The following is a 26739-nucleotide window of genomic DNA, read 5'->3' on the forward strand; positions in this document are numbered from 1 at the left end:
AGGTACGCTAAGTCATGCAGTAGGCCGGGCCCGTCTTGGCGTAAAAGCTTGGTATGAACTGTAGATCATGGCGAGACCAAGCCCTCCAATCGGACACAAGACCGAGCACACAACTCGACAAGTCACAACAGGTGGAGAGCTAGGAAACGCGGCCCAACTACAGGACTGTGCACACCGATAACAGTTAAAGTAGACACTGAATCAAGAGGTTTATCGTCATTCATAGAAGCACTCAACATGTGTTACACTTACTTACTAATAGGGTATAACAAAAATAGTATCTTACGGCATAGTGTATGTGCATCATGAGGCAGACTACGTCAAGTAAGAGGAAGGAAGATTCATTGAAATCTGCCTTAAGTTTTCCAATGATGCAGCTAGCCACCCAGCTAATTGCTAGCCATAAGGTTAGACTTTAGGCTACACATATACATAACAAGCATATAATTCTCAATCATGCGAGATCTTGCCGTCCAAATGTCCTCTCTTTAGCCCTTGGACATGTAGCTCAGTCCGTACGGTAGCAGGATTGTATGAAGAAAATGACAACACGTCAACCTCTGTTAGCCCACAGAAAATTCCAACGACGCAAAATTCCTGAGCGACCGCTTGGCTAGAAGCCTAGAATATCTCCCGGAGGGTTATCTACGTAGTGTCAAGCCTGGCGGTCCTCAGGCTACGCGCGTCTACCCCGTGAACTGTGTGGTGTTCCACGCGGGTCTCGGCCGCTAGCGCAACGGCTGATTGATGGTCATGATGCACAGTTTTAGTCTAAAAAACGCTATGGCCCCTAGTTATGCTTGACTAGCACAAATGAATAGCCACAAACTCTAAGCACAATGTTGGCGATGAACAACGAGGACGCGTCATCAGCAGAAAGGGCTCTTGTCACTTGTGAAACACCTGATCTAATGCCCAGCTCAACTGAACTGCCCTGGGTCATTCCTCCGTCAGAACAATGAACAGTCTAGTATACGAGCCACTTGAAACACAAATGCCTCTTGAAAAGTCGAATAAATGGGAGAGAAAAGATGCTACTGGCATCTTCTTTTGATGTTCTAGTCAGTTGCTCCTAATTCCTTCAGCTTTACACAGCAACAGTGTCTATTCATTTATGTTGAAGACAACATAACATGAAGGCTTCTGCTTACTTCTACGTTAAACGCCTAGCCGGGCTCGACCATTATAGGCCACTTCCCTCACAAAGAGAAGGCGATTTGTGCCAAGTCGAACACGGTCTGCCACGATGCAAACAACACACAGCAAGAGTACGGCAAAAGCGCGTCAGATTTTGGCCTACCGCGATCCTTTGTACAATGATAATCTTGTACGTTACGTTTTATCGAGTCATACTCGTTATAGCCAAGATACACCTACAGCAGCTAATAGTTGAGACAGAGCGTCTTTCTTCTTAGTATTTCCTGTCGTTTTGTCAAACGCCCTTTATACGTATGAGACGACACAGTCTACGTTTTACGGTCGACTTTTCAGACATGGAAATCCACATACAATGCTGCGTTATGGGGCACGCACTTGTCGCCCCTCGTCTCTCCAGTAACGTGTCACTCTCACAACGATTACTGGAGACCTCATCCTCTGATTTCAGCGCTTGCTGTGGGCTGTACGAGTGTCGAGGCAGATGTATGGCTCAGCCCGGATGGACAAGACATTCTCGTCGGCTATGAAAAACGCTTCCTTTCCCCAGAACGCACCCTACGATCACTTTACATCGACCCGCTGTAACAGATCTTGGACACAATGAATCGTCCAGCGCCACACAAGGCCTTCAATTCCTTTGCCCAGGCCTCTGGTGTCTTTGCCACCGAACCGAATACAACACTGATACTCTTCATCGACGTGAAAGACGATCCAGTAAAGACATGGCCTTTGGTTCTTCAGCAGCTAGGGCCTTTGCGCGATTTGAGATACCTATCTTGCCACGACAGAACCATGGGCACAAATCAGACATTCTGGCCTGGACCAATAACCATATTAGGCACAGGAAACATTATTAAACGGCGCGACATCAACATTGGCACAGACCTTGAAGAATGGCAGCAGCGCCACGATACATTTCTCGACGCTCCCTTACATCTGCTCACTGAAACAGGCTTTGTCCAAAGCAAGGAGTTTTACGGGCCCTACGAATTGGAAAATGAATTCTATACCGCCTCTGCCCCTTTCAATAAGGCTATCGGCAGTGCTCGGACGGGCTTTAGTACCCAGCAGATGGAAACTCTGCGGGACCAACTTCGAAGCGCAAAGCTTCGAAACTTGAAGTCAAGACTATGGGGGTTACCTGATTGGCCAAGGGGACATAGGGACTACGTGTGGAAAGTACTTGTGCAAGAGGGTATTGATTTACTCAATGCAAATGACATCGCCAGTGCAGCGAGTATGTATCGACAGCCAAGGCCCCTAAGGGAAGCTCTATGACTGGTCGCAGCTATATCCTTTATACCTTCTCTTGTACAGTATGGGAATGTTAGTATACGGGGTAGTTTATAGTCTGATAAACCTCTACGAGAGATGTAGAAAGATGAAAGCAGTAGCTTGACGAACATACTCTTCAATCTAACTTGTTTGTTCCTTGAAACTAGACGTCATTAAGGGAGTCAGATATCAAGTTCAGCTGGCAATACTTGACGCGTGGCAGATCATTGAGGGCCATAGTGGAAAACAAGTCCTGCAGAGTCAAGACCTCCATGGCAAAGCCACCGACGCATTTAGCCCCTCATGGTGTTACGGGGCAGCCAATCGAACGTAAGATGTATTTCAGCCGCCTGCAACTAGTGTGGCGGCCAGAGCAGCGGGACGCGTAATGGCCTATTTGCTAGTCTTGTTCCCATCAATTCTCGCACCCGATACCCACGTTTCATGATCTGATCTCTTCGCTTAGTTTATGCTAAGCTTTTTTCCCAAGACGGGTTCTATCAACCCATGCCCTTCAGTATTACTAAGATTGAGTTAGCTTTATAGCTGCTCCGCCTCAACTAGCGTTACCAACCTTCAGTTAGCCCAAGGGGCTGCATTAGTTAAAGTCTCATGATTCTCAACCCCCAAAGTGCTTGTCCAATCAGATGCTTTAACTGACGTGCACAAAATCTCGCAGTTGAATGCCCAGTGCTGCAGGCGTTGAGGACATCAGCAACTTCTTGCTAGCCTAGACGTACAGTCCGCTCCACACCAGGAAAGTGGTCTCTAAGATCTCTACTCTGGACCGAGGCAGTCCATGGCCATATCACGCTATCATCGTGGTGCCCGTAGTTGTCAGTACTTATTCGACCATTCTCGAAGAACTCCCCTTCGAAGCGCAACAGCCCGACTCGCCTAGAGATGCCATTGCTGGACTGCACAATCATCCCGTAATCGTAACTTATAACTATACATCGGAGTGTCATGGGATTGAGGCCGATGGTGTCGGTGTCGAAAGCAAGGTGTGAAACACTTGCAGCCCCGCCACCCGTAAGATCCAACGACCACACAATCCCTCTTTCAAGCGTTCCAATGTTCTTTTGAACAACAAAATGAGTCCATTTGCCTTCGAGGGAGTGATCCTCCTTGGTGACCCAGTGCTGGCTTTTGCGTCTTGTAGGAAACGAGTCGTTCTTTGCCCAGGTTTTCGTGGGCCTATAGGGCGCGCGTTCTATGAAAGGCACATCGAAAACCTTGGTTGTTATTCTCAAGATACAGGTCAACCCCAAACTTGCGTAAGATCCACCAGAAGTGAGCGACCGTGCGAGCGCGTCGTTAAGTTCCACGACTCCCCCTGCTGTTGTTTCCGCAAACAGAGGCACTTTGAAGCTCTTTTCCAGATGCTTGACGTTGTCCAAGAAGTTCCATCTCACTCCGACTTTCCAGCCGGACCATGACCACGTTGGAAAGCCGTCCCTCTTGGCAAATCCAGTCTTTGAAATGTGGATGTCACTCCACGCTGGCTCCCATAACATTGCCCACAGAATAGCACCCACGACATCATCATGCTGCGCTTTCGCGACTTGATAAACATTCTTATTATCCAGGTTTGAGAGTTGACAGCCAATCCATCGTAGTGGTAGACCCCAGTATTGTTCTACTGGTGGTTCTAGCTGAGCATAGAAGCCGAAAATTCCCTCCATTGCTCTCAACACGTCGGAGTCGTATGTAAGTTCACGCTTGGAGTATGCCTTTAAGTTTGTCATAAACCTCCAACTCCTTGGTAAGTATATTCCTGTGTCTGATTCTTCATATAGAATACGCTCAAAGATGGGGAAAATTATACGTTCGCAGCTTGTGAAGTCTTGTATCAATTCCTCAGCACAGGTCATGCTTCCGCATTGATAAAAGACTTGATCGTCAGCAAAAATGACGCACCTGCGAGAGAATACTGCTTCCTGATATGTCCAGCCCCTGGCTGACCACTTTGAGTGCCCCACACGATATTTAATCGGTTCTGGCTTGTATTTCCATGTGGTTCCGTTCAGGGTGAACTTATTTGGAATCGTCCGAGAACGCTGGCCGACACCAGGTATACCATACGACGAGCTTTCTCCCGCAGCAGCCACTATGGTGATGCTTGCTTGGTTATCTAAAGTTCTATTAGCTCGTGGTCCAAGTGTTATGTTACATGCCGTTCTGTGGACATACAGATGGTATTCATTTGACCCAACTGGCACATCATGTCATCAGTACTTCTTTGATCAATGCAAAGTTGATCAACCCATAGATATCGAAATCCTAGTCGGAGTGTAACACGAATGGCGTCTCTTATCACTGCCTTGGAAAGCACGTGAGTATGCCGTTCTGCGAGATTAGAAGAAGCACCCCATACATAGCTCAGTGCAACATATTCAGTAAGCCTTATGCACTCTGCCACAGTTTCTGTCACGCAATCCAGAAGCCTGAAATTTGCTATCTGGAGTGGCTTTTCTGTAAGCATCTGACAGGCTTTGCCGTGAGTGCTGTAACAATGGGCGATCCACTCTCTGATCATGGGGTAATCAACATGAGCGGGATCTATGTGCCGGTACTGTGCAATCTGCCTGGCTCTGCAAGCAGCTTATCATCGGTCATCTGCAAGATGTATTCGAATCGATCCTTGTGAAGTATACAAACGTGATCGATTCCATTAATATCATAACGACTTAGCTCTATTGTTGTCGAGTCCTTAGATTCAACAGGTGTGTCCCCGCGCCGCCATTGTGACAAGAGAAAAAGGCACAGAGGGCATGTGGAAGTCTCAGAGATATTTAGCGATACGTCGATTCCATCTATAGTGCCATTCGAAGATATTTCATCAAGATTGACGGACTGGCATGCTGTGCAAAGATCTTTACTCTGCCAGCCGGAGCGACCTGTACCGGGTTCCAATCGTCTGTGGGGCTCTTGAAATAGTAACTGACCATCAGCGATCCTTGCAAGTGGCTAGAAATTGTGAAAGTACGAAGTAGGTTCGACTTCCAAGCACATACTGACCTTGATTATTGGCTTGAGTCAATGTCGAAGAGTGAAGCTCAGCACCCGCCGTCTTCTTATGCTCGTCCATACCAACTGCTCTTGATCAGTGATACTGTCCTACGTGATATCGTCGTAATAAGATCAGACAAAGCTGACGTGCCGCTGCGTGAGAAATGAGACAAGAGTTTGACAGGGACAGACAGAAAAGCAGGGCAACGCCGAAGCATCTCAGGGCTGTAATAAAACACTAAGAGTGATGATTTGAACTGGAACTGTAGTCTCCATGGGAGGAATGTCGAGGCTTTTGAAGAACACTGGTGCTATCGCACAGTGTGGTCATTTTTGCGGGTCTCGCCTGTTGTACCAAGCGAGGGGGTTACTTTGGATGTTAGACAGGACGAAATATTGCCTAATAGAACATCGACCAGAGGCGTACATGTCTCTGCTGTAAAGTCATACCAAGAACCTAGATGTTCCACAGAATTCGCAAGATATACCCAATATGGATCCTTAGCCATATACCCCTCAGGAGTCTCCAGTGGGAATCCAAGCCAACCTTGCTATGTTTCTTTGCTTTTCAATCGGCTGGAGGAAAACCAGTGTTCGAGCGGATCATCTTTCATCAGGACATATGAAATCATTTGCTATTCATTCAGGTCACGCAATTCCCATGCGGATCCGCCATCTGGTGATTCTGGCTTTTGGAGCGGGGTGGGGAAATGTCTGCTATTACTTTGATTTGCACTCAAAGTAGTCTGGTACTTGTTTAAAGAAGAAAGTATATAAGAAATTTATAGAGAAGTATTTCTATTTTGCTAATTCCTATAGACTTAACCTAAGTTATAACTAATATAATAGTAGGTAATAAAGAGAAGTAAGTTTATATTTTTAGATTTTTAGACTTAGATAAATAGCAAGTATAGAATAATTTATAGATTAAGATAAAAAGATTACCTTCTTGTCTATAAGTTATCTTTAGCGCTTAGCTTTAATATATCGGTTTATTATATAGAGATATAGAATAGTAACTCAAGTTTTCCATCCTTAGATTTGTACCAAGTTCTCTATACTAGTTTAATCTCTTGGCCGTATGTGTAGACTGCGAAGAATAGATTTAACTCACAGCTTGGATTTTAAGTCTTCCTGTACATAACATAAGTACTCTCTTCTAGCTAGGTTACTAGGCTGTTATACAGGCATTTTTTTAAATAAAAAGTACCATAGTCTAGGTAACCGTTTACGTAAATCTGCTACCCAGTGCAACTTTAAGTTAAAATGGATATTATATTAACATAACTTGTTAACTATCTCGAGATTGTTTGCTATTTAGCCCTATTCCTAGTGGAAATTGTCTTTTTCCAGACACTAAAAGGTATAAATTCCAGCCTTGATACAGAGCGTGGAGAGATCAATGCGGTAAGACAATTTAAACTTGGGTTATTAATCTAGTTTAAAAAATAAAGAATTTATTATATCGCAGCCAAGAAAGCATGGACTATGTAACTACTTCTTTGTTAAAGAAGATATTACAGTAAATACCATACCAAGTTGTTGACAATAGATATAAGCCCTATTTCCTTGTTATCTTGATAACGAGGGCCTTCGTTTTTGGGTAACTTGGCCTAGCGGTGATCATTATACAAGTCTACTGAAACCTGTAGATAATTAGAATGCACAGAATAGATAGACATTTGAGGTATGGAAGGGTGAGACTATTCTTCAAATGACAGTTTGTTATGCTGTCGCAAGTCTTTTACTCCTAATGGAAGGCTATAAGCTTGTGGAGCATTGGCGGCAGTATCACTATGTGCTGAAGAGCCATCCTACCCTACATATATCTCAGAGGAGGTCTTGATTGGACGCCACACTGGGAAATGGATCTTGACATTTTGGAGGAGAATAAGTTTTTAGATCCTATCAGCTATTATCAATGTACGCTTGTGGCTACCCTCGAGAGATATGACCCTGAAAGGGCACTGGAGTCAACCCGCTTCGAGTTGAGTCTGCACTCTTGAGTGCTATCCGGAAATACAGTGCGTGAGTAAAAGATGCTGATGTAGCTGGGGAAAATATATCAATAGTTTGTCAATTCAAGGAGTCAATAACAAGATTCATAATATGCTTAGTAACTCAGATCTAATGCATGTTTGTGTGTATGAGGTCCGGTTGGAGTAGCGTTCGGGTATTCGGGTAACCGTTTTGGAGGCCGGGTATCCGTAACCCTAAAAACCGGCGGGTGATGTCCAAGGGTAATAGGGAGGGTAATGGATTATGAATCCAGATCAACTTTTCTTTACCGGCTGACATGCAGCATTCAATTCCGGTTGGTATAAAGAGACCAGAGGCGTTAGCCTGGTGAGGATTTCACTAACATATCAATGATCCAAGATTGTTAAAATTATATTCCCTTACATCGGGTACTTCATCAATATGCGAAGCACAATTGTAGTTATAGGTGCTGGTTTTGCCGGAGTTTGGAGCGCCCTCTCAGCCCAACGTGTCATCAACCTCAAGAGGAAGAGCAGGAGATTCAAGTTCTCGTCATCCCCCCCGAACCATCGCTTACTCTTCGTCCACGTCTATACGAACCTAATCCATCGATGATGAAACAACCCCTTGGGCAGCTTTTTACACCGGCTGGTATCAACTTCTTCCAAGGCACCGTCGAGACAATCGACACACACAAGCAAATAGTCCATGTCACATCTCTATCTGGTGACGAATCTGATATTACTTACGACCGGCTTGTCCTTGCAGCCGGGAGCACAGTTGCGCGACCCAAGAGTGTTACCGGTCTCGAGCAGTATGCCTTTGACATTGATTCCATCGCAGCTGCCACCAAGCTTGAGTCTCATATCAAGAATCTGGAAACCATTCCCGTCGGCAAAGCTCGCAACACTGTGGTTGTCTGCGGAGGTGGCTTCACAGTCATTGAGATTGCGACAGAACTACCCAATATGCTCAATAATATTGAGCACCCTCGCGTTGTTCTCGTTGAAAGTGCTCCAGTTATTGGTCCTGAGCTTGGAGAAGGTCCTCGTCCAACGATCATGAAAGCTCTGAATGCTCTCGGTGTTGAGCTCAATCTCGGTGCTTCTGTTACTTCAGTTGACTCGAGTGGAGTCAATCTTTCGTCTGGACAGCGGATTGAATCTATGACTGTCATCTGGACCGCTGGAGTGCGCGCAACATCCCTGACACAGCAGATTCCTGGCCAGAGAGACATGCTCTCCCGACTTCACGTCGACCAAGATCTCCGCGTTCCTGGCAGTCCTCACGTCTTTGCAACCGGTGACGCCGCCCATGCGGCAACTGATGCCAAGGGCAATATCGCCATGCCCTCATGCCAACACGCCATCGTCCTCGGCCGTTTCTCAGGACAAAACGCAGCAGCAGACCTCCTCGGCGAGCCAACTCTTCCGTATTCTCAACATGGATACGGCACTTGTCTTGGACCTTGGGGTGCGATGTTAGCTAATGGCTGGGACAGGGAGGTCACAGTGACAGGGCAGATCGCGAAACAGGTGAAAAGATACGTCAATCAGAAAGCGATCAGACTTCCAGATACCGCCAAGGAGGCGCTAGATGCTGCAGATCCCGCTTCTTACGAATCATACAGTCGTCTCAAGCATGTGATCGGTGTATTGGGGTGGACTTTGCGCAACTCCCTTTGTAACAAGAAGACGAGAGTTCCCTAGCACGGGGAATGTTGTGGGATCCAAGCATCAGGTTCCGGGTCTATCAGCTCAAAATACCACTCCCATTTTATCACAGTCTAATGAACCTATGGTGAATAAGTTCATCATTTGTGAAGCTATACCCCAGAGCACTTTATCATTCAATGTAAGTAACAGATTGTGCTCTACCTTGGCGTATTCAAGTCCTTGATTTCTTGAATATCAAACTCCAGATATTGTGGTCTTTTGCCCGAGGAAAAGAGCGCCGTAGTTGATCATGCTCTGGATAAGCGGCTCAGATGGAATAATAGGTAGGAGCTTACCTACTCGCCAACTCGATTGGTAGAGTTGTTTCTGTGTCTCAGGATCATCCCAGGCTGAACCTCAACCTCGACATCCTGGACGGAATGCGTTACGCTGTGGTTTAAATCTACGTTCGCATTGAGGACGGCTGCCTTCAGACGTCGTGGTGGTATAAGTGCACAACCCCGTTGATCAGATGCAGAGTATTGGCGACGTGATCTGCAAAGACACAAGTGCTCAGCATCCCCAATACACAAATCAGAACATTGAATGAATCCTTGAGAAACCAGACATAACTAGCTTGCGACATGTTCGAATAAAACGTAGGTTCTTTTGCTTTTTTTCCTCTGTAAGCTTAGTTCTTATGAGATCTAATGCTGTATCGTTGCGACACATATCCTCACGCATTGAGCTAAAGATCTGCAAGGTCTTACCGTTTATTGATAGTAAAGTGGCTCAATATATTTGATTAAACTCCCTCCTTCCAATCCTTCCATAGACCATCCTTTTCCATCTGCTCTCGAAAGCTCTGTATTAAATGCTCACGTGCCCTCTCACCTCCAGGAGGTGTGGCGAAGCTGATTCTTTTGGGGCTGACAGTAATTTCGATCCCCTTTTCCTTCCATTGTATAACAAGGCTCTCGATCTTTTCCTGGTTTCCAGTAGTATTGCCTATCCGTGTGAAAACACTGGCCTCGGGCTGCTCAGGCATTGTACAGGATAGTATGAGTTATATTGTCGTTTGGTATTTGTCTTTGGTAGATTGGGAAGGTTCAGTGCTGTTGCAATCAATTTGTGTGTTGCAAGACTCAAGTTGACGCTCTTGGGTAGTAGAGAGCAAGCTTTATATACCCGGGTCCAGAGAACCCGCTCTGTGAATATTAACTTGGCCGGTAGTGATTATGGGTGAGCTGAAATTCTATCACTGAAAACATGTAGCTCTTGTCTGATCCACAGACACGACGACATGAATGAGTGTGCACCAAGTGAATTATCCACACTTGGATTAGTGAGTAACAAAGCGGACGTCCTTTTTGATTCAGAGCTTCCAGGATATCATGACGAGCACTCGCCATTCGTCTCTGCATGTTAGTGACTCAATGATTACCCAAACACCCGATTTTCACGCGACGCAGAGCTGAATACCCGCACGCATTCTCAATGACTTTGAACAAGTTTCAAGGGCTCGCCTCTGTTTCTTCTGGGAGACCGCCACGAACCTGTGAGATTATATATCCTTCTCCTTCATCGAAGGGCCGCGTGTTTTCGAATAGCGTAGCATATGTTCAATGTTGTGCACACATTTCATATAACTGGACTGTTACTGTCCTTGTGCCTGTATGCTGTCGATATCTCAAACTCCTCATCTTGGCTTTCCTCTTCCTAAAGAGACTTGACTGTTCGACCCAAGAAGTAATTCGATTTGCAACCGGAAGCAAGATAACAGAGGATGAAACAGTGTACTTGAAAATTCACCACGTCACCTTAATCAGAGGGAGAAAGAACTTTGAAGAGACTGTGGAGGTTATCGTTCTCGAGTCCGAGGTATTGACGAAATGCACGTACGACAATTGGCTATCGACACGTCCTCCTATGATCATTTCAATTCGAGAAAACATCCTCCCCAGACTTGTCCGTAGCATCCCTCATTCTGTGTTGTCAACACAGGCAGACATCACCATCTACATAAGCCGCCAGTCTCTGTCAATTTTCTTTTACTCGCATATCTTCAGAGTCTCTTGCTTGTGCGCAGTCCAATCATATCCAGCCGCAAACACATAAAGTGTAAGCATTTCCTCGAATTCGGTGTACATGATATTGGTGACCTCCAAGTCGTACGCTCGCATGACATCGTCGAATCTTGGCTCATGGATGGAACTCTCTGGTTTCCGTGTAAAATGGAAACTAAGTTCTGTCCGCTGGGTTAAGCTCTCAGCCACAAGTCTCAACTGCAAATAACACATAAAATGGAAGGCCATGCGACTTTCGCCTGGACTTGGGTCTTGGACTGAGATGAGAATGAAGAAGCTGAAAGGATCCATCGTGGAGTGTGATGGTGGAAGTGTGTAGTTTGAGATTGGTAGAGTGTGTTGAAGATGGATTGGGTGAGTTGTTGATCTGGAGGACAGTGCACTGAACGATGGTTTATATGCGACATCAACACAGCACAATTGCGACTGATGTCTGATTCAATCACGCTTGTGCCATGAGTGCATCTCATTCACATGCGAGGACCGTTGGTGACACACAAGGCGTGTTCTTCAGTGATCGCATCGGCTTGCGGTAAGCACTAACCATTCACGTCGAATTGTCGGAGAGATTCGATGAGTTGGTAGTCGGCTTCAGTTCCGTGAGTGGCTCGCCATCGACGAGATTGGTCAGCGTCTCATCGTCAACCCAGCACATATAATCACTGGACTTGCGACAGAACTGGCTTTCCGATCATTCTTGACATCGAAACACTGTTCCACGCAGAACACATTCACGATGCCCGATATCCCAGAGTTCGAGCTTGATCGAGCTAGTGAGAGGAGACATCGATTATCTAAACAAATGGCAGAATAACATGGCTAGCGTGCTCCCCACCAACATGAACCTCATGTTTCCCATGGTTATCCAAATGTTCCAAACTTCCAAAGTTACTCACACCAATATTTCTCCCAGAAACCACAGCTCTAATCGACTCACCAGCCTCATACTCAATGCCCATAGCCCAAATACCGATATCAAGCCTCACAACATCCCCAGCCTTGATCTTCTCAACCTTTTCATGAGGATGGAACGGCCAGTGCGGATGCATACTCTTTCTCTCATCGATCTCACGATGCGACGCTCGGAGCACACCCATTGGACCGCGATACACAACGACTTCTATCTTTTCTTTGGGGGTCATTTCTTCAAAGGATTGCTTGGGGATGCCCTTCCAGGGGATGTTGAGGTTCATCATGACTTCTCCGTTGGCGTCGAGTTTCTCGAGGGTGACGTAGACATCCATGTCGTCGTAGTCGGGACAGGACATGTAAAGAACTGCCTTAGGGAGACCGACTAATCTTGTGGTTTGGTCAAAGCGGTATGTGAAGCTGACCTGATCGTCGGTTTCAGAGTTGTAGCTGACTGTTGATGTTTCGGCTGGCTGGTCAAGAGAAAGTTTACTGTCTTTCGTAAAGTACAGTTTCTTGTAGTCTGTTCTGGGAATGGGGAAGTTCTCCTCGACAATGTTCTCGTAAGATTGAGGTTCCTTCTTACCAAATCGCAGAACAGCCGTGCGGACCTTTGGTACTTTGTTCCAGCCGTTATCCTTGCCCTTGAGGAAGTAGTCGAAGAAATCAAGTAGCTCGGTCCTCGCTTGCTCATTACCCCAAATGTCATACCACTCTTGCCAAGGATGGAAGCGAAGCCACTTGTGCGGTGTATCAACTTCGAGCCAGCCTCTAATGGCGCCCATGCCGTGCATTGTGTTGGTCCATGTACCGGTGATGTAAGTGGGGATGTTGATCTTCTTCATATCTGGGCGCTTGTCATTCCACCACTCATTTGCAAGAGGATGCTGTTTGAACATCTCGCGGAAGCTCTCGATGCCGTTGTGTCCTTGCATCATGTACTTGACAATGAGCTTATCGAATAAGTCACCAGCGTAGATACCACCTCGGGCAAATTGTTCGCGATATAGATCGCCACAACCTTCCCAAGGAGCAATAGCTTTGAGACTGGGCGGGTTCAACGCTGCGATGAACCATTGGACAATAGCCAGGTGAGAATTTCCTGCTAGACCAACAGAGCCATTGCACCATGGGAGTTTTGCGATGCTCTCAATGGTATCGTACCCATCTTCGGCTTCTTGAGTTCCCATGATGACCAAGGTTCCCTCACTATCGCCTGATCCGCGTGAATCGATGTTGACAACAGCGTAACCGCGCGGAACCCAATCAGCAGGATCAGGCGCCTCAAATTTCTCAAGTCCTGAGAGTGTCTGTGAAGGAATACCTAGGTTCCACGGAACCATGAGTTCCAGTGACAGTATTCCATTGAACTTCTTTCCGAAAGGTGACCAGCAGATAATAGCAGGAACAGGCTCATCCGTGTTCGGTGGACGGTACACATCAGCGTATAGCGTAACACCATCTCGCATCTTGAACGCCACATCATGTTCGACGAGAACAGGTGAAGGTAATGCACGCGCTTGGGGGCTGTCGTGTTTCCATCCTGCTGGGAGGACTTCTGAGTGCGGGTTCAGTCCGACGTAACCGCCGTGACCGACCTTAGGAGTGCCGATGGGCTCAATTGGGACTGTGAAGGGGAGGTTTGTGAGAGGCATGATGTTTGAAATGACAAGGAATTGATTGCAAATTCTGTAAGTTCAATTTTACAAGCATTTGTGAACCTATTCATAGTCGATCCTTGAGATGCCAAAGTGGATTCCGAGGTAGCGAACCGGGCAGTGGACTTGTCGGCCCCACTGTACATGGCGCGGCTCGGAATCGGAGTCTGGGCTTGAGCGCGGGGGCAGAACGAGGATTGCCGGGATGCCGAGCCGAAGCGACGCTTGCACTTCGGAATCAATCATTGCGGCTCTGGTGGCAAGCAAATGTATCTGTTGACAGAAGAATAAGAAGAACACATTGAACTTTGTCAGAATCATTAAACAGCTAACAGCAAGACGATTTCTGAGATTGATAACTATCATCGCATCACCTCTCATCGAGTCAAATCAACACTTGACTGCTATTCTTTCGCTCATCTATCCACCAAAATGGTCGCCAATACTGAGCCCGCTGGTTACCAAGCCACCTCCGCTTTGAAGCTCACCGAACCCACTTCCAACAAGCCCATCCAAGCCAAGCCTTCAGGCCCAAACAAGCTCTTCGCCAACCCTGGAACTGTCTTTGGCGACTGGCGCGATGACCTCTACCGAGATGGTTTCGCCGTCATCAAGGGAGCCATTCCTCTCGAAAGAGCTGAGAAATACGGTGACGAGATGCTCTCATACCTCGAGACATTGTGAGTCTCCAATACCCACATCCAAAAGCGTCTACTAACAGAGACATAGCAACGGCGGCATGGGCTTCAAGCGTGATGACCCTAGCACCATCAAAACAGAGACGCTCCCCGTCATCACCGAAAAAGGCATGATCACAGGCTACGGCGTCGCCCACGAGTCCTTCGCCTGGGCCATCCGCCAAGAACCCGGCGTCATCGAGGCCTTCGAGCGCGTCTACGACACCAAAGACCTCATCGTCTCCTTCGACGCCGTCAACACCTCGTTCCCCAACCGCAAAGATGTCAAGGTTAACAAGCCCTGGCCGCACCAGGACCAAGACCCAGAGAATCCCGGCTTCCGCTGTCTCCAGGGTCTTGTCAACATCTTCCCCAACGGTGATAAAGACGGTGGTCTGATCGTTTGCAAGGGCGCGCATCTTCTTAGTGAAGAGTTCCACAAGGACTTTAAGGATGATCCGAATAAGATCTGGGCTTGGACTCATGAGTGGTATGGCTTTACAGCAGAGGGTATGGAGTGGTTGAAGAACAAGGGCTGTGAATGGCAAAAGGTCAATGCAGGACCTGGAGATCTTATCGTCTGGGATTCGCGCACTCCTCATTACAATCTTAGTCCTGAGGGTACGCAGCCCAGGTTCTGCACTTATACGTGCTACATGCCTGCTGCGGATGCTACGCAGGAGGATCTGAAGAGGAAGAAGGCTGCTTTTGAGAATCTGCAGGGGACCACGCACTGGCCTAATGCGATGCATGTTGGAGGAATTCCTGTCTTGAGGAACGGGGAGCCTTGTCCTTATAATACGAACAAGCCGAGGAAAGCGCCCGAGTTGACTAACCGCGGGTTTCTGTTGACTGGCATTCCATACATTACTGCATAAGCCATTTTAGTTATTTTGCATCAATCTATTTACCCCTTCAATTTTCTTTTCCACTTATTATAAAGCATTTAGAAAAAGCTATTTCGCTCCACCTCCGCAATATGGCAAATCTACTTGTTAGATGGTTCCTTTAAGTGTTCATTCAATAGCTTCTTGCGTTGTTGGACCACCAGCGCCTGGCGACAACCAGCTCGAATCGATAACATATTTTGAATGGGCGATACCGTTAGGCAGGATAGAGCTCCTAGATCAGTACCAGGCAACTTGCACGGCGATAAATAGAAAGGAATAGATATGCATGGCACTAAGTCCGAGTAAGACAATCACCATAATCTTAAGCCTCGGGCGGACCAGCGATCTGTATGGCGTACAAATTGGCAGAAGCTGCATACGTTAGATACGCCTCTATACTAAGGTCCGACATACTACACAGAACTAGCTGAGAGTAATATCCATGCTAGATAGTGCAATCCTACTATAAACCTTGCTGATTACTCCTTACGGTAAACTCATAAACAACTGCAGCATCTCCCAATATCTTGGTGTCCCAAGCCCCGTCACCGGGTCCCATCCTGGCACTGCCGAGAACCCTTTTGTATCGCATCCTTCATTAGTCCCTTTCGTAATATCGTTGAATACCTGGGGGTTATGATACATGACTGGATTGATGAACCCGACAGGGCTTTTTCCAGCTTTGAGTCTCTGCTCGTTGATGAGTGTCACAATGGAAGCAAACAAAGGCGTCGCTGCGCTGGTACCGCTTATGAGCCCGTAGTCGCCACCAACGTAGGTTGCTATGTCTTGACTGATAGCCGAAACACTATAAAGGAAATCGGGTCAATATGCGAATCATTGTAAGTCGGGAGCGATGGACTTACTCTGGCATGCCTCTCCCTATGCGATTGTAGATGCCGCCATTTGCACCAATGGGGACTGTATCATTGTGTGTCACATTATGCAAAGCACTAAAGTATTTGTATCCTGGATCATGATGCTTGTAATAAGCATCGAGTGCTGCTTTCTGATAGCTTGGGATCGAATAGATGCTACTGAAACCTCCACCACTAGTGTATGTGCTGTCTGACCCGTCTTGATGCGGGAGATAAGCAGCAACTTCTGCATCGAGGGCCGAAGAGCCAGCAGGTAATCTAGTCCCACCAACAACTGTCACGTATGGACAGTTTCCGGGAAAGTTAGGATTGAAGACCGTGTTGTTCGGGCCGAGACATCCGTTCGGCTCTGGATCCCAGGAGCGCGACGCCACACCGGCATCACCAGAAGCAACTAGAACAGTATGCCCCTGGAGTGCAGGTTTCATGAACTCGTTGCACTGCAGTTGCTGGTAGTAGAAAGGTAAGTCCGACTCCGACCTACTGTAAGAGATGGAAATCACGTTCGTTGGTTTCGAGATGCCGCATTGCGTCTTGCCCGTGTAACCACCAGGTTGTGTATCAGGATATACATCATCGAAAGCAGGATCATTACCCTTCTCTCCAAAGGCCTCGTATAAGCAGTATGATCCATCAATGGCGTTGAGGAAGTTGTTAAACAGCCCTCCAGCGCCGTTCACAGTATACACCTTGTCGTCAGTTTGGTATAACGTGATGGACTGAGGATATATAAGCGGGTAAGCGACTTGTAGATCGAGATCAGATTCTCCATCGGCTTCAGCTGGTTTGACCGGGGCAGAGCCGCCATCGATTGAAACGAGGTGAGGGTGAGTCCCCTTTGGGATATGAGGCGTAAATTTGCCGAAGAACATATCTAAATCCTCCTGGGCATAGTAGTCACCTGCCTCGAAGATCCCCAGACAATTAGACGAATGGTTCAATGTGTTGCTTGGGATATTATAGAGTTTTCGTATGCAATCGGGAGTGACAGCATCACCACACTTTGACGTGCCTGTCGAAGGCGGGCTCGGGGATTCAGGTTGAAAAATTGGTGGTGCCTGTCTCTTGACTTTGCTGCTGATGCGAGGCTGCTTAGGCGCTAGAAGCATTACGCCAGGGGTGATAAATTCGATATGTGGCCGAACAATTTCAGGAAGATAGTATTTCTCGCATGCTAATGTGGAGTAGTCATGGAGGGTATGGTGGTACTTGTGATAACTGGAGTTGAGCATGCTCTCCGCTTCTACAGCCGACATATTGGCGCGTAGCCATCCTCTGTCTCGCAATGGTGTTGAAGAACCGCCATGTCTTGAAATCCACGAGCGGACCGTCTCGGTCGTATCATTGGACGGCGCGAACAGCTTGACGATATCTTGTTTGGAGTAATGTTTACCATATGAAGGAGAAGACGGGTGCGAGACGTTGTAGACGAAACTGTCCGTGTCTTCAAGGTTTGACTGCTTTAAACCGATTCGAAGGAAAAGACGAGCGTCCGGGTCGATCCGCTCGCCTTTAATCCAGATGTCGCCATGGGTATTTCGTTTTTCATGAGGAGTGCGCACCTCTTCGCCCATGCCCAGGCACAAGGATATGAGAAGAAAGCCCACGATATAATGCATATCTGAGTTCAGAATGCTTAAGAATGATGGACCGAACTAATTGATAATATGTAATGTGAATACCAGACTCTCCTTTATACATCACATGTAGTATAATATATAGAGAACCTGAGGTTCTACAGACTGATTATCCAATACTACCTATAACATCAGTAGTTTATGTTGTCGCGTGGAGGGTGCTCCAACGGGCCCAGCAACTGATGTCTATTCTTGCCCTTATAACATCTCCTGGCATTCTTTTCACTTTATATATATATTTGTCTTAAAGCTTGAACATCCTGCTGAAGCTCTTCAGGAAATAGTAAATCAACCTTTCATATAAGTACCCTCTATCCTAATATCTTATTTAGCCAGGCAAACTGATACCTGTTCCACTCTTGCCCAGCTCCGACTTGGACGTGATATCCAGCTGTTCCATTGAAGAACTTGTAAGTTGCCCTATCGCCCAGTGCGTCCCTGACAATCTCCGGCTGGCCAGCGAAGAACCCCTCGAACTCGGAATCGACGACAAGGACGGGTACGTTGATCTTCCCAACCACATCCTTAATAGTGTACTGCTTAAGCGATTGGAGCCATAGATACGGGGAATGCTGTTTGAAGCACCACAATCCGTGCTCTAAACCCCAGCGCATCATTGTAGGCGCCTGTGGGCTATTCAAAAGCGGCAAGGCAGCCTCGTTAAATTCCTCTTGCTTGCCCGCGGCGAACAGTTCCTTCATGTCCGGAGTCAACTGACTGGCGAATCCCTTATAGACATCCCACACGCCGCCATTGAGAATAAGAGCCTTGATCCGAGGCTCAAACGCAGCGGCACGAGCAGCTAGATACCCACCCATTGAAATGCCAACGAGGACCAGCCTGTCTTCATCGACGAAGCAGCCTTTGCGATTTATCAACTCGTCTATCACTGGCCTAAGAACCCTCTCCCAATCAGGGATGAAACCGATATTATCGTTGCGACGAACAGTGGGCTGTCCTGGCCCTTCGTAGGTCATAACATTCCAGCCACGAGCCAAGGCTGGCACAACGAACGAGTGGTAGGAATCTTCTTGGCTAGCATCATATCCATTGCCGATAACCAAGGTCGGTCGTTTGACCGCATCGGCTGCGGGCGTGTACCATATTGCTTCAATAGTGAAGCTGTCCGTCGGGATCTGGATACGTACGCCAGGAACGGGCAGTGTCGCAAGCGCCTTGTCAAACGCAGCGCGTTGCTCGAGCCAGAAGCTATTGATACGTGGGTCCGTCCACTTCGCATGGTTGTAGAAGTCGGCCTGACGGTAGTAGCTTGATGCAGCAAACCAGGCTTCCCGGACGTTCAATGGATCGTACGCATTGTCCGCATCCTCGGCTTGACCTTTGGTGTATTCTGCCAACGCGTGGAAGGTCTCGAGCCAGCTGGTGAAGTTCCCGGGCTTGATGTGTTTCGCTGCGGCCAAGACATCGTTGACATCGCCAGCTCCGAATATGGTGTTTCCGAGGGTGAAGAGCAGCTCGAAATGGAAGCTTTCATCTTTGCTCAAGAGGATGATGGGGTCCTCTGGCTCCTCTAAAGAGAGTGATGGCCCAGAGTCGCGGGGAAGAATGGAACTTGAGGCTACCGTTGCCCCCATAAGAATAGCAGTGAACAGGGAAGATGACTTCATTTCGAAAGGGACTTAGAAGTAAGGGTACAGTACTGAAAGATGGGCAGATTCGCTGATGACGGTGTTGATCATATTATAATAGTCTCGGCGATGCCTTGCTTTTTATATTCATTTGCTTGTTCTCGCAATCGTCCCAGCGAGAGCAACCCTCAACCAACCTATACCTACACTATGCACCGTCCATGCATCTGAGCCAGGTTGCGATTGGTGTTTCCCCTGGGGACCGTAAGGCTTACTGTGTCGACTAGGACAAATAAGGCAATTCCTTTGCGATTGGTCGCTTTGTAATCCTCTGCCCCACGGCTTGCGCCTCTCCCATCGCAAACACTACACGCAAGTCCGGAGACTTGGACTCAAACTTGACAATCTATGATTCATTCGCGACACTGTCTAATTTCCGCTTAACGTTATTTCTTACCCAGTCCCTGGATGCGACGAATCGCAAATGAAGCCGGCCGCGTGGCAAGTCTTGACTAAGCGGCATAGATCGGTCCTCTTGATTGCGTGTAGACATGGTCAACAATGGCCCATCGAAAGGCTGCTTGACATGTCGCAAACGACGTGTTAAATGTGACGGGGACAGGCCAAGCTGTCGTGAATGCCTCCGGCTGCGACGGGTGTGTGGAGGTTACGAATCAAGGAAAAAGACAGGCGAGATTCGGTTCAAGGACCAGGGCACTGGGGCAAAGACATCACGGTTCAGAAGCCCTCGCATGTCCATAACGCCAGGATTTCAAATTCAGGCTGCCATACCAGCAAACATTTCCCCCGACGACGAATCCTTCGCTATCTCCTTCTTCCTCACCTCGATCGCGGGCCTAGGACGCAGCTTTCACTCGACCCAGGGTTTCCTAGAGCCTCTTTTCCCCGCCGTAGCCAAGGAGCATTCGGATTCTGTCCTCTCCACCGTCCTGACGGCCGTGTCAACGAAGCTCTGGAGCTTATGGAAAACCCCAACAAAGAGCTTTCGAACGCCTCATCCTCCCTTTACCAAGGCACTGAGTCGCCTACAAGGAGCTCTCAACGATCCTCTCGAGCGGTTGAAAGACACCACCGTACTCAGCGCTATCTTGATGCATTTCTACGAGAGCATCGCTGCTCGCTCAACGCATCAGCATACCATGCGCGTCCACCAGGACGGGGCGCGTGCATTGCTCGAACATGGCGCCGGGAGCGTCCCGGACTCAGATTGCCGTGCATACTTGAGGAGCTACCTGCGGCACTGTGATGTGTCGACATATATGGAGCTGCAACTAGACGACACCTCGGGCCTGGATGTTTGGTTCGATGCAGGATGGGACTATTCTATGCCAGCGAACCCGAATGCAGTCTTGGACCTGATCGGGCTCTCGATTGCCGATTTACAGAAAAGACTATCCACCTTTATGTGCGGGCTGGCCAAGAATAACCTGGATGGTCTGACCCTTGCGACTTGGTGGCAGGACGCTTCGTCCGTCAACACACAACTCTTGGATTGGGTTAACTTAGTGCCGGCCTCATGGCAGCCATATAAAAGACCCCAAGACGACGCCTTTGCTTACTTCGGCTTCTGCGATATATACCCAACCGTCCAGATTGCCACCATCTGGAACGTATGGCGCGTTTGCCGGCTCATGATCCTACGGATGCAGTTCTATCTGCTTACCAAGTCGCCCTCGGAGGCGCTGCAGCAAACCATCTTGATTGCTACCAAGGATCACAGTTTCCCAGATCCCAATCTCGGCAGGGAGTTGGTGGACTCTATCTGCCGGTCCGTGCCGTTTTACCTGGGCAACCGCCAAAATCACGGAGGTTTGCACGACTTGGCGGACCCGGCGATCAGATTCCCCAACTACCACGACAAAGACTTGGATGAGGCCATACGTACCCAGTATCTCCGAGGGGATCAGGCAATGAGTCTCTCTGATTATAAGCGACACATATTGATTCAAGGCCCTTCGCACGCATTGCTTCACTTGAATAGCTTAATCAGAGTGCTATCAAAGGAGTGTGGCGAGCTTATCTGTCGTGGGCTGCATAGGGATAAAGTCGTCTGGATACAGGAACAGTTCCTCCGGGTCTGTAAACTTACTGACCCAGTTAATCGGTTTAAATAGTTGTAAATTATACAACCCTTACAAGAGGTTACACTCAAGTATGGTGTGATCCAAATGTCATGATGAAGATTATTTCGGCATGTTTTCCGCATCAAACAGGTTTGTTTGTGGAAATGCAAAAAAGATCAAAAATGGTGAAAGTTTAGACAGAAAAGACCAAAGATTGTCAGATTGATGCGCTATATATCAATAATCATTCCTTCATCAGGAGGGTACAAAGACCCTTCTGTCTCAAGTCTCTGCAACAAGTTCTCAAAATCGGCCCAGTCACAGCCAATCTCATCAGGTAGTATCGGCATGTTGAACGGCTGACCCGAGAACGGATCGAGTATGCCTTCTTCCATCGAGAAATGAGTATTGCTTGCGAGTGCAGGATCCGACTGGCCAACGGCCTCTGTGAATGTCTGTTGATCGGTTAAAGGTGTCACATTCTGATCGGACAGGCTGGTTGACGAGTTTAGCGCGGGAGTGTTGCGGTCGTTATCGTGTGGTGGGGTAGGCTTCATAGCTTCTTGGACGACACAAAGAAGGCCATTAAGAATAGTGTTCAAGCGATCCTCTTCACTGAGGCCAACAGAGTAGCAGCGCACTAAGTCAGCAGCAGTTACAAGAAGCTAGTGAAGTCAGTGTCATGGGTTTCATATGGTAACATCGAACTCACGCTTTGGTCGATTTTTGAGACACGAGAATGCGGCTGTTTCAAAATATGAACAGCCAGGACATACATAGCATGAAGCAGCGGAAAGTAAGCCGGTGCGAAGAGATGCGACGCCGAATCATCGTTATCAGCGAGAAGATGGATGATCTTTCGTGCGGAATTCGCAACCATTGATTGACCGTTGCGGATCTGGTACTCCCACGGTGTATCTTTGGCGATGATCTCTACTGCCATGTGTAGAGCGTTTTTGCTGATCAGGAGGGAGTTGCGGTTCAGCATGATGAGACTGCAAAACATTATCTTAGCAAGTCATTTGCTGGTTTTGGTGAACTTACGCGTTGTGATAGTGTAAAGACACGAATGACGCGAGGCCCAGATTTTCTGGTACGCGCATAAAATCCGACGTAGGTCTGTCGCATATTAGCAACTATAGCGACTGAAATGAAATGACATGCCTTATACCAGCAGGAACACTATTAGCCCAGTTCGTCAACATCAGAAATGCCTCTCCAGTACTAGTAACCTTCTCTCTGACTACCGCTTCAAGAGCCCTTCTACTAGCCCTCTCCTCAAGTTGTCTTGCCGTAGCACAGCGACGACTCATCTTACTAAACACACTCGCCATCGATAACGCAATACGCGATGGCTCAAGCGCAGTAGACTTGACAACATCTAGTTCCAAGGTGTCAAATGCATCATCCGAGATAGTCGACACATATCCAAGCTGGAACGAGAATAGTTTCTCATAGCTGTATAAAGCCCACCACGCTGGATTCCAGGCGTCGAGATCCAGAGGTTTTTTCCTATTCTTCCCAGGTTTGTTGAGGCCGAGGGAGTGGGCGATTGAAAGGCAGATGCCAAGTGTTGTCCAAGCTGATATGATCTCGTCGTTGAGTCGGAGACATACTGAGAATAGAAAGAGGACTTCGATGGTGTCGTATGATACGTTGCCGATGAGATGACCCAGTGCGTTGCGGGCTAATGATAGTGTTTCAGTCATGTAAGGCTTTCGCCCGGCATGTTGGAGGATACAACCTCCTGCAGCAAAGAGTAGATGACTTCTCAGCGCTGCAATGTCAACAGCATGCGACGCCAAGTTCCCTGGGTGAGATTGCACTACATCCGCACGAGCCTGGTCGAGCCTCACAACAGGGTAAAACGTATGTATCTCCCTCGCATACGCGTCGAACAAAGTCTGGGGTACCCACGTCTCCGGCGTGATCGGAATTCCGTGTTGAGATGCCGATGGAGGGTTCAGAGTAGAGGGTGGATAAGAGCCAAAATGGTAGGGAATGCTCAGCCGGAAACAAGCCAGGTCCAGCCACTCCGTCAATATCTGGAAAGACGTGGTGCCAGCGCTTTGACGCCAGATCGGCAGCGGGTTGCTAATCGCGTCTGTATGAGAAGAGTCTCTACTCTGCGACGGTCTCGGACTCTGCGACCGCGCGCGAATCGGCCCAGTAACGACCTCAATAGTCCGCGGCTCAACAACAGAATGCCTCCTCTCCACAGCCGCAGTCTGCAGTCCATACTCCGACGGACTCGCAGAAGTAACAGATCCTCCATCCGTTGACTTGCCCGCCTCTCGTCTCTTGATCACCTTGCCCGGTCTGCGCCTATCTTCCGTAACGCAGGTAACTCCGGCGAGGATACAAGCCTGGCAAGAGGGCTGCTGCTCGTCGCAGCGCGTTTTGCGACTCCGACAGTAGTTGCATGCGAAATTGAGACGGCGCCGTTTGCTGGATCTGGGGATTCCGGGGCTGTCTTCGGTATCCATTGGGGAGGGCATGGGGGTCGGGAAACGTGGGGGACAAGCTTGGGAAGATGATTGGGTTGATGTCGATGCCGGTAGATAGAGACGGGTTCCGGTGACAAGGGTTTGAGGAGGAATCAAGATCTGGAGTTGTTGTGTTTGGGTGATGAGATACCGAGCCGACGGAGGCGCAGACAGCGTATTTTAATAAACGATCGGTAAACCTCTGCCCTTCCCCGCATTCATTCCCCTCGGAGACTCGGCTCCACCCCCGCAACTTAACCTCACTTTTAGACCCCTTCGTGTAACGACCAATCGGAATCTATTCGTTACGCTATCAGACTAACTTAGTACCCAGGTCCAGACCAACTCCGACCCGGCGGCGATTCAATTGATATAAACCTCGTTTCGTCGCTGCTTTGTACATGGAAACATCAAAACTCATCCAGTTGACAAGGTGTAGTCATGGCTGAGCGACGCGATTCCTTAGGTATGAAACCTGACGTCGATGCTGTCGAGGATATCATCAAGACGCCTTACCACGAAACTCATGATGCATCTGGTACAGTCAATCTCTACCAAGATGGAACTGTTGTTCTCGTCCCGACGCCTAGTCCTGACCCCAAAGGTAAACAAAACACACCATTCTTTTCAATCATCATCAACTCACACTTTTTAATAGATCCTCTTAACTTGCCCGTCTGGCGCAAGTACATGATCATCCTCCTCGTCGGCTTCTACTCCGGCATCTCAGTCCTAGGAACCTCCGGTCTCGGCTCCGTCGCCCCAGAGCTCTATGCGCTTTATCACAACGACAATGCCAAGCGTGTCAGCGATTTGCTTACATATCCTACTCTCTTCATGGGGATTGGCAATTTGCTGTCTATGCCTCTCGCCAACGCCATCGGCCGCCGACCTGTCTTTCTCTTCTCTCTGCTTCTTCTGACGGTTTCTGGAATCTGGTGTGCTTGCTCAAAGTCGCTTACGAGCCATATTGCGGGGCGGAATATCTTCAGTCTGGCTGCTGGACAGAGCGAGGCTCTCGCGCCTTTGATCGTGCAGGAGATTCACTTTCTGCATCAACATGGTGTGAAACTGTCTTATTTTGTTGGTGTTCAGAACACGCTTACTGCGGCTCTGTTTACGGCGACTACGTACATCGTTCCATCGCTTGGATTGCCTTGGTGGTATGGTATCATGACCATCATCAATGGTTTCACTATGATCATGTCTTTCTTCTTCCTCGCTGAGACTCGCTACGACCGACCCGAAGACGCGACAGGTAAGCTTTCATCCCTCTTTTCATTAGTCGATACTAACCATGAGCAGAGGGTGCTGTCCATCTAAGGCTCGACAAGAATGGCAATGTAGCCAGCGAAGGTACCAACGAGGTTCTATACCAAGTCACAACCCGCAACGGCGTTGTTCTCCAGCCCGACAAGTTCGGCGAGAGAACATGGCGCGACGACATAAAGTTGTTCCACGGCAAGGCAGACTGGAAGAGTCTTGTCGCCTTCTACAAAGACGTCGGGCTGTCTCTCATCCTGCCGCCTATCTTCTGGATCTTTATCCTCAATGGTGCTTTCCTAGGTCTTTACATCTACCAAGCCTCAACCTTTGCTCAAATTCTGGTGCAACCGCCTTACAAGTTCAACGGAAAGCTTCTGGGATATGTGCAGCTTGTTCAGATCATTGATTGTCTGCTTGCTGTCCCGCTGCTTGGATATGGTTCGGATATTATCTGCAAGTTCATGAGTCGACGGAACAAGGGCGTCTTCGAGGTAAACACCCCATTTCCGAGTCTGAACATCGCATACTGACTGATACAGCCCGAATATCGTCTTCTTGTCTTGATCATCCCAGCGGCTTGTGCCATCATCTCAGCGATCGTCTACGGCCACGCAGCCGCCTCGCCCAACGATTATCACTGGATCGCCATCGTGGCTCCATATCATCTCGGCTTCTTCTCTTTCCTCGGTGCGAACTTGGTCGGAATCACTTTCGTCATGGATAGTTACCCCAACAAGTCTGGGCCTCTTCTTCTCGTTGTTTGCGCTGGTCGAGGCTTTGTCTCATTCGGGTTGAGCTACGCAACCGTGCCTTCGATTCAATCCCTTGGCTATGATGGTGCTATGAACATTCTTGCTATTATCTGTGGTGTTTTGAGCGCCCTGGGTATTGTCATGTACTTCATTGGAAAGCGTGTTCGTGAATGGGCGCGTCGACGTATCTGGCCTAAGCATCACGAGGAGTAGGGTTAGGCAAGAAACTGGGTCGTGTAGACTATTACGTCTTGTGTTGATCTATGTGATTTGAAGCACGATAGTAAATGAATTAATGGAACGCACGATTCGAAAATGGTCGTATCTGCCTTTTAGCATAACATCTTCCCTCTACTGTTTGTTAGCGTGAATTCCCAATACTGCCTAATTAGGAAATATCAAGAGTAGGATGGTTGGATGACAAACAACTAAAGTTCAAGCTTACTGTTTTTAGTGCGCAATGTACGGAGTAGGTGCTGAGCCTTTTAAATGCCAGTAACCTTGCCCGCATAAAATTGTTGAGCGGGCGGTCTCCAATCAGTTGCATTGATTCCCCCGCCCCCCGGCACGGTCAACGTCCTGTCACCACTTTCTACAAATACCATCGTTATATGATATTGGGCTTGACTATTAACTTTACTGGAGTTTCAGCAAGGAGACCACTGACTGATTTGCCAATGGCATGGTGTCCGTGCGTAGCATGCTCATGCACTATAGCCCCGGTGAGGACGATATGCTCTCCTCAG

At 48.1% G+C, this 26739-nt stretch overlaps 11 protein-coding genes across 11 annotated transcripts; 5 read left to right on the top strand and 6 right to left on the bottom strand.

The window, feature by feature from the left end:
• Nucleotides 1-1758: 1758 nt before the first annotated feature.
• On the top strand, nt 1759-2767 carry FSUBG_11471 (uncharacterized protein; the record flags this gene model as incomplete). Its single annotated transcript, XM_036676157.1, has 3 exons — nt 1759-2395; nt 2447-2484; nt 2657-2767. 3 exons carry the CDS (start codon nt 1759-1761, stop codon nt 2765-2767), a joined length of 786 nt encoding a protein of 261 aa, XP_036533050.1.
• Nucleotides 2768-3158: 391 nt separating this feature from the next.
• Nucleotides 3159-4118, bottom strand: FSUBG_11472 (uncharacterized protein; the record flags this gene model as incomplete). Its single annotated transcript, XM_036676158.1, has 1 exon — nt 3159-4118. The coding sequence occupies one exon, from the start codon at nt 4116-4118 to the stop codon at nt 3159-3161; it is 960 nt and encodes a 319-aa protein (XP_036533051.1).
• A 3918-nt stretch (nt 4119-8036) lies between these two features.
• On the top strand, nt 8037-9134 carry FSUBG_11473 (pyridine nucleotide-disulfide oxidoreductase family; the record flags this gene model as incomplete). The annotated part of the gene is made up of 1 exon (XM_036676159.1): nt 8037-9134. The coding sequence occupies one exon, from the start codon at nt 8037-8039 to the stop codon at nt 9132-9134; it is 1098 nt and encodes a 365-aa protein (XP_036533052.1).
• A 1997-nt stretch (nt 9135-11131) lies between these two features.
• Nucleotides 11132-11458, bottom strand: FSUBG_11474 (uncharacterized protein; the record flags this gene model as incomplete). Its single annotated transcript, XM_036676160.1, has 1 exon — nt 11132-11458. One exon carries the CDS (start codon nt 11456-11458, stop codon nt 11132-11134), a length of 327 nt encoding a protein of 108 aa, XP_036533053.1.
• Nucleotides 11459-11961: 503 nt separating this feature from the next.
• On the bottom strand, nt 11962-13731 carry FSUBG_11475 (cocaine esterase; the record flags this gene model as incomplete). Its single annotated transcript, XM_036676161.1, has 1 exon — nt 11962-13731. One exon carries the CDS (start codon nt 13729-13731, stop codon nt 11962-11964), a length of 1770 nt encoding a protein of 589 aa, XP_036533054.1.
• Nucleotides 13732-14166: 435 nt separating this feature from the next.
• On the top strand, nt 14167-15289 carry FSUBG_11476 (phytanoyl dioxygenase; the record flags this gene model as incomplete). Its single annotated transcript, XM_036676162.1, has 2 exons — nt 14167-14414; nt 14464-15289. The coding sequence occupies 2 exons, from the start codon at nt 14167-14169 to the stop codon at nt 15287-15289; spliced, it is 1074 nt and encodes a 357-aa protein (XP_036533055.1).
• An 874-nt stretch (nt 15290-16163) lies between these two features.
• Nucleotides 16164-17753, bottom strand: FSUBG_11477 (protease s8 tripeptidyl peptidase; the record flags this gene model as incomplete). The annotated part of the gene is made up of 1 exon (XM_036676163.1): nt 16164-17753. One exon carries the CDS (start codon nt 17751-17753, stop codon nt 16164-16166), a length of 1590 nt encoding a protein of 529 aa, XP_036533056.1.
• Nucleotides 17754-18127: 374 nt separating this feature from the next.
• On the bottom strand, nt 18128-19444 carry FSUBG_11478 (hydrolase or acyltransferase (alpha beta hydrolase superfamily); the record flags this gene model as incomplete). Its single annotated transcript, XM_036676164.1, has 1 exon — nt 18128-19444. The coding sequence occupies one exon, from the start codon at nt 19442-19444 to the stop codon at nt 18128-18130; it is 1317 nt and encodes a 438-aa protein (XP_036533057.1).
• Nucleotides 19445-19956: 512 nt separating this feature from the next.
• On the top strand, nt 19957-21407 carry FSUBG_11479 (uncharacterized protein; the record flags this gene model as incomplete). The annotated part of the gene is made up of 2 exons (XM_036676165.1): nt 19957-21314; nt 21377-21407. 2 exons carry the CDS (start codon nt 19957-19959, stop codon nt 21405-21407), a joined length of 1389 nt encoding a protein of 462 aa, XP_036533058.1.
• A 312-nt stretch (nt 21408-21719) lies between these two features.
• Nucleotides 21720-23975, bottom strand: FSUBG_11480 (oleate-activated transcription factor 1; the record flags this gene model as incomplete). Its single annotated transcript, XM_036676167.1, has 4 exons — nt 21720-22154; nt 22202-22484; nt 22534-22579; nt 22661-23975. 4 exons carry the CDS (start codon nt 23973-23975, stop codon nt 21720-21722), a joined length of 2079 nt encoding a protein of 692 aa, XP_036533059.1.
• Nucleotides 23976-24416: 441 nt separating this feature from the next.
• On the top strand, nt 24417-26206 carry FSUBG_11481 (HOL1; the record flags this gene model as incomplete). The annotated part of the gene is made up of 4 exons (XM_036676168.1): nt 24417-24579; nt 24634-25233; nt 25281-25732; nt 25781-26206. 4 exons carry the CDS (start codon nt 24417-24419, stop codon nt 26204-26206), a joined length of 1641 nt encoding a protein of 546 aa, XP_036533060.1.
• Nucleotides 26207-26739: the final 533 nt, after the last annotated feature.

Source organism: Fusarium subglutinans (genome assembly GCF_013396075.1).
Source record: "Fusarium subglutinans strain NRRL 66333 chromosome Unknown NRRL66333_c0000218, whole genome shotgun sequence".
Taxonomy (NCBI): Eukaryota; Fungi; Ascomycota; class Sordariomycetes; order Hypocreales; family Nectriaceae; genus Fusarium; species Fusarium subglutinans.